General features: G+C 44.8%; 1 protein-coding gene and 1 non-coding gene across 3 annotated transcripts; both read right to left on the bottom strand.

The window, feature by feature from the left end:
* Positions 1-7,062: 7,062 nt before the first annotated feature.
* Positions 7,063-10,141, bottom strand: CD209 (CD209 molecule). 2 transcript variants are annotated; one of them, XM_027085810.1, is made up of 8 exons: positions 10,057-10,141; positions 9,834-9,908; positions 9,634-9,720; positions 9,185-9,334; positions 8,893-8,970; positions 8,498-8,649; positions 7,900-8,012; positions 7,063-7,490 (listed from the first exon to the last, which is right to left on the bottom strand). In XM_027085810.1, the coding sequence occupies exons 1-8, from the start codon at positions 10,094-10,096 to the stop codon at positions 7,349-7,351; spliced, it is 837 nt and encodes a 278-aa protein (XP_026941611.1). In that variant the 5' UTR covers positions 10,097-10,141; the 3' UTR covers positions 7,063-7,348. The 2 variants fall into 2 exon arrangements, with proteins under 2 accessions (XP_026941611.1, XP_026941610.1); XM_027085809.1 differs by lacking the exon at positions 10,057-10,141 and having other exon boundaries at positions 9,834-10,046.
* A 2,764-nt stretch (positions 10,142-12,905) lies between these two features.
* LOC113609000 (U6 spliceosomal RNA) lies at positions 12,906-13,012 on the bottom strand. The gene has a single exon (XR_003428467.1). It is a non-coding gene; the product is annotated as a U6 spliceosomal RNA (small nuclear RNA).
* Positions 13,013-14,036: the final 1,024 nt, after the last annotated feature.

Here is a 14,036-nt window from a genome sequence, read left to right as displayed (position 1 = left end):
TTCCAAAGTGGCCACAGCATTTTATATTGCCAGCAGTAGTGCAAGAGGGTTGCAATGTCTCTACATCCTCGAGGACACTTATCTTTTGGTTTCCAGCTCTAGTGGGTGTGAAGGTTTTGATTTGCATTTCCCTTGGGGGCACTCATTAAAAATGCAGATTCCTAACCCACTCCCAAGGCAGTCTGATTCAGTGAGTCTGGGATGAGGCCCAGGAGAATCAGGGGGGTGGTCTTTCTTTTCTGATAATTAGGTTAACTTCTCATTCAAGCCCCAGTGTCCTCCTGGTGGCACATTTCATCACAACGGAACATGTGTTCGACCCATACAATTAGATGAAGCTGAGGCCAAAGAAGGTAGAAATGGAAGAGCAGCATCTCTGATCCGCCGACGATCACTGTAAAAAAGGACTTTCAGTGACCCATGCCAATTAATCATTTGCTGTTTGTGTTGTTTTTCTGTTACTTACAACTGGACACATCCTGGCTGACACACATCCTCAGAGCTGAGAGAGATGAAGCCAGTTATGGGTCCTGAAGCCAAAAAAACTCAGCCTCTGTGTACTGGTGCCGAATTGAATCTCAGAGACAGGGTTTTAAGTGAAGTAGAAGAGAATAGCTTGGGACTTCCCTGGTGGCACAGTGGTTAAGAATCTACCTGCCAATGCAGGGGACACAGGTTCGAGCCCTGGTCCTGGAAGATCCCACATGCCCCGGAGCAAGGAAGCCCATGCACCACAACTACTGAGCCTGCACTCTAGAACACAGGAGCCACAACTACTGAGCCCACATGCCACAACTACTGAAGCCTGCGCACCCTAGAGCCCATACTTTACAACAGGAGAAGCCACTGCAATGAGAAGCCTGCGCACTGCAAGGAAGAGTAGCTCCGCTCGCTGCAACCAGAGAAAGCCTGCACACAGCAACGAAGACCCAATACACCCAATAAATAAATATAAATAAATAAATTTTAAAAAAGAAAAGAATAGCTTTATTGCTTTGCCAGGCAAAAGGGAACACAGTGGGCTCGTGCCCCTCAAAACTGTGTGTCCCTACCTGGGGGGATTTGGTGAGGAGTTTGTTTGAGGTCAGGGTTGCTGATAACAATCAGGGTGTGTGCAGGGCCTGCACTCCTTTAATCTGGCCTCAGGGGGTCTCCAGATGAGCTTCTCAAGGTTATCAAACAGTGATCTTCTCTGGAATAAAGGATGCTAACATATTCCATTTGTTAGGGGTTTTAATTCTGTAAAGAGCTCAAATATATTGTTACGTGTATCCGTTGAGGGGGAACCAGGACCTGCCCCAAGGCTGCACTAATGTTCTTGGCTGCCCCTCCCTTGTCTCTGCATCACCTCCCTTCCCTGATTAGCAATTGTTCAAATCTGCGTTTGGAACTCAGGGAAGGTCATGGAGGCTGGAGTCTATCCCTACAAACAAGAAATGGGAAGTCTAGACTTCTAGGGAAGTCTAGAATGCATAGCTTTTGAGGAAAGTGAAAGCAAGAAGGAAGAGAGAAGAGCTCTAATCTATAGCAATTGCATGGTGAAAAGGAAGAGAAGCAAAGGGGGGAAATGTAGGGCCTTCAAGACAAAATTGTAGATCTCCCACCTAGAGTAATGAAAATAAAAACACAAATAAACAAATGGGACCTAATTAAACGTAAAAGCTTGTACACAGCAAAGGAAACAATAAATAAAAAAGAAAGACAACTCACAGAATGAGAGAAAATATTTGCAAACGAATCAACCGACGGGATTAATCTCTAAAATATACAAACAGTTCATGCAGCTTAATATCAAAAACAAACAAACAGGGTCTTCCCTGGTGGTGCAGCGGTTAAGAATCTGCCTGCCAATTCAGGGGACACGGGTTTGAGCCCTGGTCTGGAAGATCCCACATGCCCACAGAGCAACTAACCCCATGCGCCACAACTACTGAAGCCTGCGCGCCTAGAGCCTATGCTCCGCAACAAAAGAAGCCACTGCAATGAGAAACCCGCGCACCACAACAAAGAGTAACCCCCACTCGCCGGAACTAGAGAAAGCCCACGTGCAGCAACGAAGACCAGAAGCAAACAATAATTAATTAATTAATTAAAACAATCTAATCAAAAGATGGGTGGAAGACCTAAATAGACATTTCTCCAGAGAAGACATATAGATGACCAAGAGGCGCATGAAAAGATGCTCAACGTCACTAATTATTAGAGAAATGCAAATCAAAACTACAGTGAGGTATCACCTTACACCAGTCAGAATGGCCATCATCAAAAAGTCTACAAACAGTAAATGCTGGAGCGGGTGTGGAGAAAAGGGAACCCTCATGCACTGTTTGTGGGAATGTAAATTGGTACAACCATTATGGAGAACCGTATGGAGGTTCCTTAAAAAACTAAACATAGAGCTACCATATGACCCAGCAATCCCACTCCTGGGCATATATCCAGAGAAAACCATAATTTGAAAGGACACCTGCACCCCAATATTCATAGAAGCACAGCTTACAATAGCCAGGACATGGAAGCAACCTAAATGTCTATCAGCAGATGAATGGATAAAGAAGATGTGGTACATATATACAGTAGAATATTACTCAGCAATAAAAAAGAATGAAATAACCCATTTGCAGCAACATGGATGGACCTAGACATTGTCATACTGAGTGAAATAAGTCAGAAAAAGCAAATATCATATATCACTTATAGGTGGAATAAAAAAATGGTACAAATGAACTTATTTACAAAACAGAAATAGAATCACAGATGTAGAAAACAAACTTATGGTTACCACAGGGGGAAGCAGGGTCAGGGGGAGGGATAAACTGGGAGATTGGGATTGGCATAGACACACTACTATATATAAAATAGAAAACTAATAAGGACCTACTGTATAGTACAGGGAACTCTACTCAATACTCTGTAATGACCTATATGGGAAAAGAATCAAAAAAGACTGGATATATGTATATGTATAACTGATTCACTTTGTTGTACAGCAGAAACTAACACAACATTGTAAACCAACTATACTCTAATAAAATTTTTTTTAAAAATTGCAGGTCTCCCCACCACCAACAAAACAAACCAAAACAAAATCCACTAAAGTAAGTCAGCTTTGCTGCATTGACATAAGCAGGTGACATTGAGCTGCCTATCTCATGAAACATCCCCAATACATGACACATACGAACAAAAGGAAAATAGTAAATTCAGAGACAGTAATTGAAAAGATTCACGAAATGAAAGTTCACACAAATCAGCTAAGGAAATAGTCCCCCAGAAAAGGAATCAGGAAGTAAAAGAAAACCGTAAGTCTCCACTTTAAAGAGAATTAAATCTAATCAAACAAGCATTTGAGGATATGAAAAATCATCTTACATCAAAAATTCAAAAACTAAAGAACCAAGTACTGATGTGGGCACAAAAGAAAAACAGGGGTAGATGAAGAGAGGTTTGAATCAACTCAGGAAATAAATGGAAGAAAAAGACAAAATTATTTCAGAAATGCAGAATAAATTATAAGGTACCCAAGAGAGAATAAACTCAGATGAAAGTGTAATAAAAAGCATTGGATAAAAGCAGAAAAACGACTAAGAAAGTGGCAATGGGGGCTTCCCTGGCGGTCCAGTAGTTAAGACTCCACACTTCCAGGGCTTCCCTGGTGGCGCAGTGGTTGAGAATCTGCCTGCCAATGCAGGGGACACGGGTTCGAGCCCTGGTCTGGGAAGATCCCACATGCCGCGGAGCAACTGGGCCCGTGAGCCACAACTCCTGAGCCTGCGCGTCTGGAGCTTGTGCTCCACAACAAGAGAGGCTGCGACAATGAGAGGCCCGCGCACGGCGATGAAGAGTGGCTCCCTCTCGCCGCGACTAGAGAAAGCCCAAGCGCAGCAATGACGACCCAATGCAGTCCCCCCGACCCCCGCCACCAAAAAAAAAATTGAATGGAGACCGTCTAGAGATTCTTAGAGCTCTCTCTATTCAGTTCTCTCTTCTTGGGACACTGTCCATTGAATTCTAGCCTTTTCAGCCTGCCTGAATTCCCAACTCTATCTCCTCAAGCCAGTGAGAACTCAGAGCTCTGCTTGGGTTTACCTTCCCTGCACTGCAAACTGGAAACTCCTTCCAGGCAGTCAGCTGGGCCAATTGTAGGGCTCACCTTGTTTCTCCCCTTTCAAGGACCGCTGCATTACACTTATCTCCAGAGACTGAAAATAATTCTTTCATATACTTTGTCCAGTTTTTCACTTACTTCAAGCAGGAGCTGGTACCACATCTTGGCTGGAAATTATCATGGGGATCTCTTAATTCCGTCTTTCCAAACACAAGCTAGTAAATAAGAATCTAATAATTACTGGAGGGATTTTTCTTGAGAAAAGCCATTCCAGCATTCACTGAATGTGGACAGTGTGATTCCTGGATCCTTTTTGTTTTCAACACAGTTCAACGGTTTCCATTTTTTCCCCCTTTGTCCCCTTTTATTTCACTGGAATTATTTTTAATAATCAATTATGTTAGCCTCATAGAATGAGCTAGGAAGAGTTCTCTCCTCTACATGCCAGGTGCATGGCTGGGAGCCGAGGTTTTGGAATTCCTCTGTGGACACGTTAATAAGAATCTGCTACACTATGCCACAAATAGCAAATACACCCCAGCATCTCAGCAACGTAACACAACACAGTCATGGCCAAAACACTTGCAAAACTGTTACAGATCAGAGAAGCTATCTTGCATCCAAGTTGCAATTGTGGGTTCCAGCGTTGCCAGGGGGAGAGAAGAGTGTGCAGGGAGGTGACCACCAATCGTTCTTAAATGTCCCAGTCTGGAAATGACATGGTCAATCTAGTCTCAGCCCATCTATTTACCAGGCGTGGTTCTGATGCACTGTTTGAAATGAGTCCCATGAGCCCAGCCTGAATTTGGTTCTGTTCCCCCAGACGCAGGCTTTAAGACAAGGATTTCAGTACAAGAGGTTGATTTGTTGTGTCATCCTCAGAGGGCACTAGGAGAGAAGGGAAGGAAGCCATAAGAAAGCATTATTTTTTTTTAATTTTTATTTATCTTTGGCTGCATTGGGTCTTCGTTGCTGCACGGGCTTTCTCTAGTTGCGGCGAGCGGGGGCTACTCTTCATCGCGGTGCGGCTTCTCATTGCAGTGGCTTCTCTTGTTGCAGAGCACAGGCTCTAGGTGTGCGGGCTTCAGTAGTTGCAGCACACGGGCTCAGTGGTTGCAGCACACGGGTCCTAGAGCACGAGGGCTTCAGTAGTTGTGGCTCGCGGGCTCTAGAGCACAGGCTCAGTAGTTGTGGCACACAGGCTTAGTTGCTCCATGGCATATGGAATCTTCCCGGACCAGGGATCGAACCGTGTCCCCTGCATTGGCAGGCGGATTCTTAACCGCTGTGCCACTAGGGAAACCCCAAGAAAGCATTATTGGCATTATTGAGCAGGTGGTTTTTTCCTCTTGCTAACCTCTAAGAGCTCTGAAACATGCCTCAGAGTTGCCTAAGTCAAGAGCAGAGAGAGTTGGGATATTACCCAACTCATTGAGATTTACCTCGTACAGCACATCCATAAGAAGTACAACACGTGGTAGACAGAATAGCATCCCCCCTAAAGATGCCCATGTCCTAATCCCCAGGACTTATGAATACTTTATGCTACATGGAAAAGCAGGAGGTAAGGTTGCAGGTAGACATAAGGCCCCTAATCCGCTGATCTGAAAACTGTGAGATTAGACTGCATTATTCAGGTGGGCCCAATGTAATCACCGGGTCCTTTAAACGTGGAAGAGGGAGGGAATTCCCTGGTGGTCCAGTGGTTAGGGCTCCGTTCTTCCACTTCAAGGGGCACGGGTTCTATCCCTGGTCATGGAACTAAGATCCCACAAGCCATGCAGCGTGATCAAAAAAAAATTAAATGTGGAAGAGGGAGGAAGAAGAGTCAGTGTTTGAGCAAATGCAGGGTGAGGAAGCCTTAGTCCTTGCTGGCTTTGCAGAAGGAGGGAGGGAGCTCCCAGCCAACGATTGCAGGCAGCTTCTAGAAGCTGGAAAAGACAAGAAAGCAGATTCTCCCTGCTAACCTCCAGAAAGGAAGGCGGCCCTACTGACACCTTGATTTCAGGCCCATGGGACCCATTTTGGACTTCCAACTTCCAGAACTGTAAGATAATACATTTGTGTTGTCTTAAGCTACTAAGATTGTGGTAATTTGTTACAGCATCAATAGGAAACTAATACACATGCCTAGAAATAATGTGTTTGTTTGTTTTAATTTAGGGACTTCCCTGGTGGTCCAGCGGGAACCAACTGGACTGTGGAGTTAAGACTCCACACTCCCAACGCAGGGGGCCCAGGGTTCGATCCCTGGTCAGGGAACTAGATCCCACGTGCTGCCACTAAGACCCAGCGCAGCCAAATAAATAAATAAATATTTAGGAAAAAAAAGTTATATGAAGAAAATCATAAACCTTTACTGAAGGACATTTTTAAAGTACCCGAAGAGGGGAGGGAGGGTGGGGGAGGATGGGTTGGGAGTTTGGGGCTAGCAGTTGCAAATTATTATATATAGAATGGGTAAACGAGATCCTATTGTAGAGCACAGGGAGTGATATTCAATATCCTGTAATAAACCACAATGGAAAAGAATATGAATAAAAAAATATATATGTATAAAATCACTTTCCTGTACACTGGAAACTAACACAACATTGTAAATCAACTTTACTTCAATAAAATATATTTTGAAAAAATAAAGTACCTGAATAAATAATTGGTTCACGAATCAATGAACACATAGATAGCTAGACAGACACACACATACCTATACGTATTGTATATATATACATATATGTATATATGTACTGTCCCAACCAAAATTACAAACTGATTCAAAACTGTATCTGGGAAATAAAATACACAGTAGTAGAGAAAAATATATTGAAAAAAGATCATGTCCTAATGTACATCAAACAGATTATCAAACTATAGTAACTGAAAAAAAAAAACCTGTAGTAAGTGAAACAGTGGCAAGGAACAAAAATAAGTTCAATGGAACACATAATGCAATGTATGACTTTATTAAGGGGATGTCATGGGGGAGCTGAGGCGGGGCTGAGACCATCAATAGATGAAAAAAGATGGTCTATAGCCTATGGTGGGATGGGTCCTAGAGGATAAGGCGGTCTCAGAATCTGCCTCAGGATCTCGAAGACCTCCGTACAGGAGGGAGATGGGAATTCACCAAAGGGAAAAACAGAAACGGGTGGGGCCTGAGAGAGACCAGCAGACCGCATGTCTCAGTTGCCTGATCTCTGCAAACCGGGACAGGGTGGGGTGGGGGGGAGGCAGTGACCCTCAGAGGGCTGGGCAGGGAGACGAGGGCTTCTCACAGATCCAGGAGTTTTGTGTGCTACATTTGCCATCATTCCAGCCATCGTTGTACAATTCCACACAGTCCTCATCTTCGTGGTTGTTGGGTTCCCCTTTCTTCCAGAAGCTGTGAACCCCATGAGAGCTCTGAGCCCCCTACTTCTCCCAGAGCCCACCCCCAGGCCCCCCCTTTGGAGGAGCTGGTCCCTGGGCTTTGGCAGCAAATTGCCAAGAACCAGCCAGAGGGTGGTGAGGAGTTTGGAGGCAGGGTTTTGGAAATGTGGGTTAGGGTTAGAATCCACCTCCATTAGCATCAGCTCTGGCAAAGTTAAAATGCAGATTCTTGGGCCATTACCCAGACTTACAGAATCTGAGGCCCCCACCACTACCACTCCCACCCCCAGAATGAAGGCAGGACTCTGCATCTTCACCAAGCTCCTCAGGTGATACTTTCCAGTCCCAGAGTCTGAGCAACCCTGCTTTGAAGGAGGGGCGTCCCTGCCCGCACCCTCGGGCCATTGTCACTGGGAGGTCACCTGAGTTGGAGGGGGCTGTTGTCCACCCATTTCCAGGAACCCTCATTGTGGTGGTCACTGAGGCCAATCCAGGTGGGTTTATTATATCTGACATACCAAATCTTCAGGAATTTCTGGGGGTGGGGGTGGGGAGAGGGGTATCAGAAGGAAGATCCCTGAATGCCACGCATCCCATGTCTGCCCACGTTCCCATGGTCCCCTGCCTCCCGTGGAAGTTCCTTTCACAGTCTAGCCTATAGCCCCTACTCCAGTTGTATGTGTTCACATGTGCGTGGAGGCTGTGGATGTGTGTTAATATACATACATGTGTGGATATGTGTTAACTTGTGTCTCAGTTGACATACATTATGTGTGGTCTCGAGGGTACTCTAAATTCCTTTTCTGTCCAGACATGGGCCCCTCTCAAACATGTTCTTCACTTGACCTTCCCGAGTCCATTATGCTTCCTCCTCCAGGAAGTCTTCCCTGACTGCCTCTCACCTCTCACCCCCATCTGCTCCCTGGACCTCCATCTCTCAGAGGGCAGAGGAGTGCAGCAGAAAGCTCTTTCTTGACCAGTCATATGGCCCAGCCCCAAGGGGAACCTTGCCCGGCCCACCTGCTCCTCAAGACTTTTGATGATCACCAGCTGGGCCCCAATGTCCTTACAGGAGGAGACAGCAGATTTCCAGTCACTCTGGGTCCAGGAGAATAAGTAGCAGCTCCCCTGGAAGAATTCCCAATTCCAAGGACAGGGACGGCACAGGCCAGCTGGGAAGGAGGAATGGGGTTGGGACAGAGAGGTCACTTGGCTCCTAGGCCCCAGACACCTGCATCAGACCTTGGGAACCTAGGGCCAGCCCCTGTGTTCAGCTGTCAGCTCAGTCCCCAAGAAATCCATGAGAAAGAACCCAGCTCTGCCCTGCCCTCCTCAGTGTGGCAGCCATAGAAGGTGGGTCCCAGCCCCACCCACAATCCTGTGACTTCCTCTTGACTTTGACATGGGACCCTTACCCAGGGTGGCATTCATCCAGGTCAGGTGCTGCAGGATCTCCTCCAGGTTTGATTGCATCTGCCCCTGTGCAACATCAACTGGAGGGAGAGGACCTCAATTATTAAGCCCCTACTGTGTGCTTGGTGCAGAGAGGGCCCCATGAGAACATTATGTATGGATCTCACAGGAACCTGAAGAGCCCATGACACAAAGAAACTGAGGCTTAGAGAGTGACTTGCCCAACATCACCAGCCCCCAGGACCTCTTGCAGGGCTCCAATCCACTCCCCCACTCCTGCCCTCTCTCCTTCACCCCTGGTGGTGATGGATGTTCCAAGGTCCTGCTCCCTCAGAGCCCCATCCCCTCTCTGACTCTGGAACCCGGCGTCCAGCCCCTCATGCAGGCTGTTGTTCTCCACGTGGTGGTCCCCCAAATCTCTCTGCAGGAACTGGATCCTGGAAACTACAACAGAGCAGAGAATTCCCCCTTTATGAGCGCCAACTCTATCCCTGACCCGGTGCCAAGTCCGGTTTCAAGGTCTCAGGGAAACTAAGCTCCCCATAGAGGAGGATGTACTGCATTTCACGTGAGGAAACAGGATCAGAGAGGGGGAGTAACTGGCCCATGGTCACACAGAAGGTGACACGGAGCCCAAACGCCCCAGCCCTAGTAGGTCTGGAGAATGTGGAAAAGGGCAAAGACCATCCCAGAGAGAAAACCCAAAGGGACCCAGGACTCCAAACCCCCAGATGCTGACTCACCTTGAACCAGGGTGGTCAGCTGGAGCATGAAGAAAGCCAGTGAGATGAAGAGCAGCAGGGGAAGCAGAGGGTTCTGGGTCAGACACCCTGCAGGACCAGCAGATGGGCAGAGCTTGGGGCTCAGGGGCAGATCCTGTCCCACCCCACCCCCAACCACCCCCTTCCCCAGTCGCCTGCTCCTGAACCAGCCGCTCTGGTACCTGGTGAGCTCCTCAAACTGCGTAGGAGTCCAGGGTGTCTCTCAGCCAATGTCTGGCCCCCAAATGTCTCCTCCTCTGAATAGGACAGAGCACATGCAATTGAACTTGGAAGCCTGCTGAGTCCTCTCTCAGAACTGCAAGCTGAAGGCCAGGCCCCAGCACCTTCAGAACACTGGGGCCCTGTCATCCCCACCATCACCCCAGACTGGGGGTCCAGCCTCACCGGAGCCACCCGGTTCCTTGGGGTTACACATTTCTGCCATCCTCCTTTCCTCTCTGTCCCTCTTTCTAACTCCTCTCTGAACTATGGTTTTTATAACCCCACGTATTTCCCTCTGTAGCCCTTCCTCAGATCTGTTCTTTCTCAACTCAGGAAGAATGAGGAACAGGATGCGGATAACACTTCCTCTCAGAAAAATCCGGGGAGGGATAAAGCGCCTGACACAACTGAGAGGTCAGTTAGGATCGGGTAGAAGCTGTGCAGTCAATTTTGGTGCCAGAAGGCACTGTTCCAACACCTATCCAGTCCTGGGACCTTCAGCCTCACATTCTCAGAGCCTCAGTTTCCTCAACTGTGAAATGGGACAATTACCCTGCCTCACACTGTAATTGTAAGGTTTAATACAGTGCACTAGTAATGGGTATAAATTGCCTATTCTAATGATGAATACTCAGCAATAACAGCACTTAAGCATGTGCCCACTGTTCCCCCTGGTGTGTGTTCTCCCTCACTGTAGCAAGTAATAAGCCCGGATTTGTTAACCACAGGTGTGTTCCTAGTGGTCTAACAGTTCTCACAACAGCCCTATGAGATAGGTAGTTATTATCCTGCTTTACTGATGAGGAAACTGAGAAACAGAGAGGGCAAGCAGTTGCCTGAGGTCACATAGCTCAAAAGCAGTGGGGCTGGGAGTTGACCCATGAGTCCCTGCTTAACCACTACACAAAGCAGTTACTTTTTTCTCCTTTGTAGTTACTAAATATTTTGTAGAGAGTCACTTTGAAACTTTGTGTATTGAGCTTCCAATTTATTTCTGTATGGACCCTGGTCTCCTATCTGATGCAATTGGGTGTATGTTACAATCTTTTTTTTTTTAAATCTAAAGTGAGTTTCTTGGGGCTTCTCTGGTGGCGCAGTGGTTAAGAATCCGCCTGCCAATGCAGGGGACACAGGTTCAAGCCCTGGTCCAGGAAGATGTCACATGCCACAACTAAGCCTGTGTGCCACAACTACTGAGGCTGCGTGCCACAGCTACTGAAGCCCGCCTGCCTAGAGCCCATGTTCTGCAACAAGAGAAGCCACCACAATGAGAAGCCTGTGCACCGCAACCAAGAGTGACCCCCTTGCCACACTAGAGAAAACCTGTGTGCAGCAACATAGACCCAATGCAACTAAAAATAAATAAGTAGAACAAATAAATTTATTTTAAAAAATAAATAAATAAAGTGAGTCTCTTGTAGACAGCATATAATTGGATCATCTTTTTATTCATTCTGTCAATCTCTACCTTTTAATTGGAGAATTTAACTCTTTTATATTTAATGTAATTACTGATAAGGTAGGGCTTCTATCTGCCATTTTACTATTTGTTTTTCATATGTTTTATTTCTTTTTCGTTCCTCAGTTCCTTTGTTACTACCTTTTTTCATGTTAAATAGATACTTTCTTCTTTTTTTAAAAATTGAAGTATAGTGATTTACAATGTTGTATTAGTTTCTGGTGTACATCAAAGTTATTCAGTACATATATATTCTTTTTTCATATTCTTTTCCATTACAGTTTATTACAAGATATTGAATGTACTTCCCTGTGCTATACAGTAAATCGTTGTTGTTTATCTATTTTATATATAGTAGTTTTTTATATAGTAGTTCATCCTCTCCAGCATTTTTATTTATTTGTTTGTTTATTTTTGGCTGCATTGGCTTTTCATTGCTGCACACAAGCTTTCTCTAGTTGCGGCGAACAGGGGCTACTCTTTGTTGCAGTGCACAGGTTTCTCATCGTGGTGGCTTCTCTTGTCATAGAGCACGGGCTCTAGGATGCTCAGGCTTCACTAGTTGTGGCCCACGGGTCTTGTTGCTCCGTGGCATAAGGGATCTTCCCTGACCAGGGCTCAAACCCATGTCCGCTGCATTGGTAGGCAGATTCTTAACCACTGCACCACCAGGGTAGCCCTCCAGCATATATTTTTTGTAACTTTTAACATTTATTTTTTTAATTATTTATTTATTTATTATTTTATTTATTTATTTTGGCTGCACCAGATCTTAGTTGCAGCATGTGGGATCTACATTGCAACATGTATTGCAGAATCAGTTCCCCGACCAGGGATTAAACCCAGGCCCCCTGAATTGGGAGCTCAGAGTCTTACCCACTAGACCACTAAGGAGGACCCCTGTAAATTTTTAATGGTGGCTATTCTGACTGGTGTGAGGTGGTACCTCATTGTAGTTTTGATTTGCATTTCTCTAATAACTAGCAATGTTGAGCATATTTTCATGTGCCTATTGGTCATCTGTGCATCTTCTTTGGAGGAATGTCTATTTAGTTCTTCTGCCCATTTTTTTTAATTCTCTTGTTCTTTTATTTAACCAGTTTTTTAAAATAGATCTTTATTGGAGTATAATTGCTTCACAATACTGTGTTAGTTTCTGTTGTACATCAAAATGAATCAGCCATATGCATACATATGCCCCCATATCCCCTCCCTCTTGAGCCTCCCTCTCATCCTCCCTATCCCACCCCTCTCAGTCATCGCAAACACCAGGCTGATCTCCCTATGCTATGCTGCTGCTTCCAACTAGCTAAATATTTTACATTCAGTAGTGTATATATGTCGATGCTACTCTCACTTTGCCCCAGCTTCCCCCTCCCACCCCGTGTCCTCAAGTCCATTCTCTATGTCTACATCTTTATTCCTGCCCTGCAACTAGTTTCATCAGTACCGTTTTTTTTTTTAATAAGATTCCATATATATGCGTTAGCATACAGCATTTGTTTTTCTCTTTCTGACTTACTTCACTCTGTATGACAGACTCTACGTCCATCCACCTCACTACAAATAACTCAAAAATATAGAACGCTTCACGAATTTGCGTGTCATCCTTGCACAGTGGCCATGCTAATCTTCTCTGTATCATTCTAATTTTAGTACATGTGCTGCCAAAGCGAGCACTTCTGCCCATTTTTTGATTGGGTTGTTTTGTTGTTGTTGTTGTTTTTGAGTTGTATGAGCTGTTTGTATATTTTGGAACTTAAGCCCTTGTCGGTCGTATCATTTACAAATATTTTCTTCCTAGTTGTAGGTTGTATTTTCGCTTTGTTTATGGTTTCCTTAGCTGTGCAAAAGTTTATAAGTTTGATTAGGTCCCATTTGTTTATTTTTGCTTTTATTTCTTTTGCCTTGGTAGACTGACCTACAAAAACATTGGTACAATTTATGTCAGAGAATGTTTTGCCTATGCTCTCTTCTAGGAGATTTATGGTGTCATGTCTTATATTTACGTTTTTAAGCCATTTTGAGTTTATTTTTGTGTAGGGTGTGAGGGTGTGTTCTAACTTCATTGATTTACATGTGGTTGTCCAGCTTTCCCAACACCACTTGCTGAAGAGACTGTCTTTTCTTCATTGTATATTCTTGCCTCCTTTGTCAAACAGTAATTGACTGTAGGTGTGTGGGTTTATTTCTGGGCTCTCTATTCTGTTCCATTGATCCTTTTGTCTGTTTCTGTGCTAATACCATGTTGTTTTGATTACTGTAGCTTTGTAGTGTTGTCTGAAGTCTGGAAGGGTTATGCCTCCAGCTTTGTTCTTTTTCCTCAAGACTGCTTTGGCAATTCTGGTTTTTTTAAGGTTTCATATAAAATTTAGGATTATTTGTACTAGTTCTGTGGAAAATGTCATGGGTAATATGAGAGGGGTCACAGTAAATCTGTAGGTTGCTTTGGGTAGTATGGCCATTTTAATCAATATTAATTCTTCCAATCCAAGAGCATGGGATATCTTTCTATCTCTTTGAATCATTTTCAATTTCCTTTTTCAATGTTTTATAGTTCTCAGCTTATAAGTCTTTCACTTCCTTGGTCAGGTTAATTCCTAAGTACTTCATTTTATTTTGTTGTTGTTGTTGCAGTTTAAAAAGAGATTTTTTAAAATTTTCCTTCTTGATATTTCATTGTTAGTGTAAAGAAATACAACAG

This window comes from Aethalodelphis obliquidens, unplaced genomic scaffold, assembly GCF_003676395.1.
Source record: "Aethalodelphis obliquidens isolate GAN/ISIS:26980383/991018 unplaced genomic scaffold, ASM367639v1 scaffold53, whole genome shotgun sequence".
NCBI classification, from domain to species: Eukaryota; Metazoa; Chordata; class Mammalia; order Artiodactyla; family Delphinidae; genus Aethalodelphis; species Aethalodelphis obliquidens.
Note: the sequence above shows the minus strand (reverse complement) of the source record. Positions and strands in the feature narration are given on the sequence as shown.

Bases quoted from the DNA above. Each gene is read 5' to 3' on its own strand.
- CD209 (XM_027085809.1), bottom strand. From the start codon at position 10,029: ATGGTGGGGATGACAGGGCCCCAGTGTTCTGAAGGTGCTGGGGCCTGG. The intron at 8,971-9,184 runs GTGAAGGAGAGA...CTCTCCCTCCAG, and splicing joins AACATCCATCACCACCAGGG to TTGATGTTGCACAGGGGCAG. The intron at 8,650-8,892 runs GTAAGGGTCCCA...CCTCCTTCCCAG, and splicing joins CTGGATGAATGCCACCCTGG to CTGGCCTGTGCCGTCCCTGT.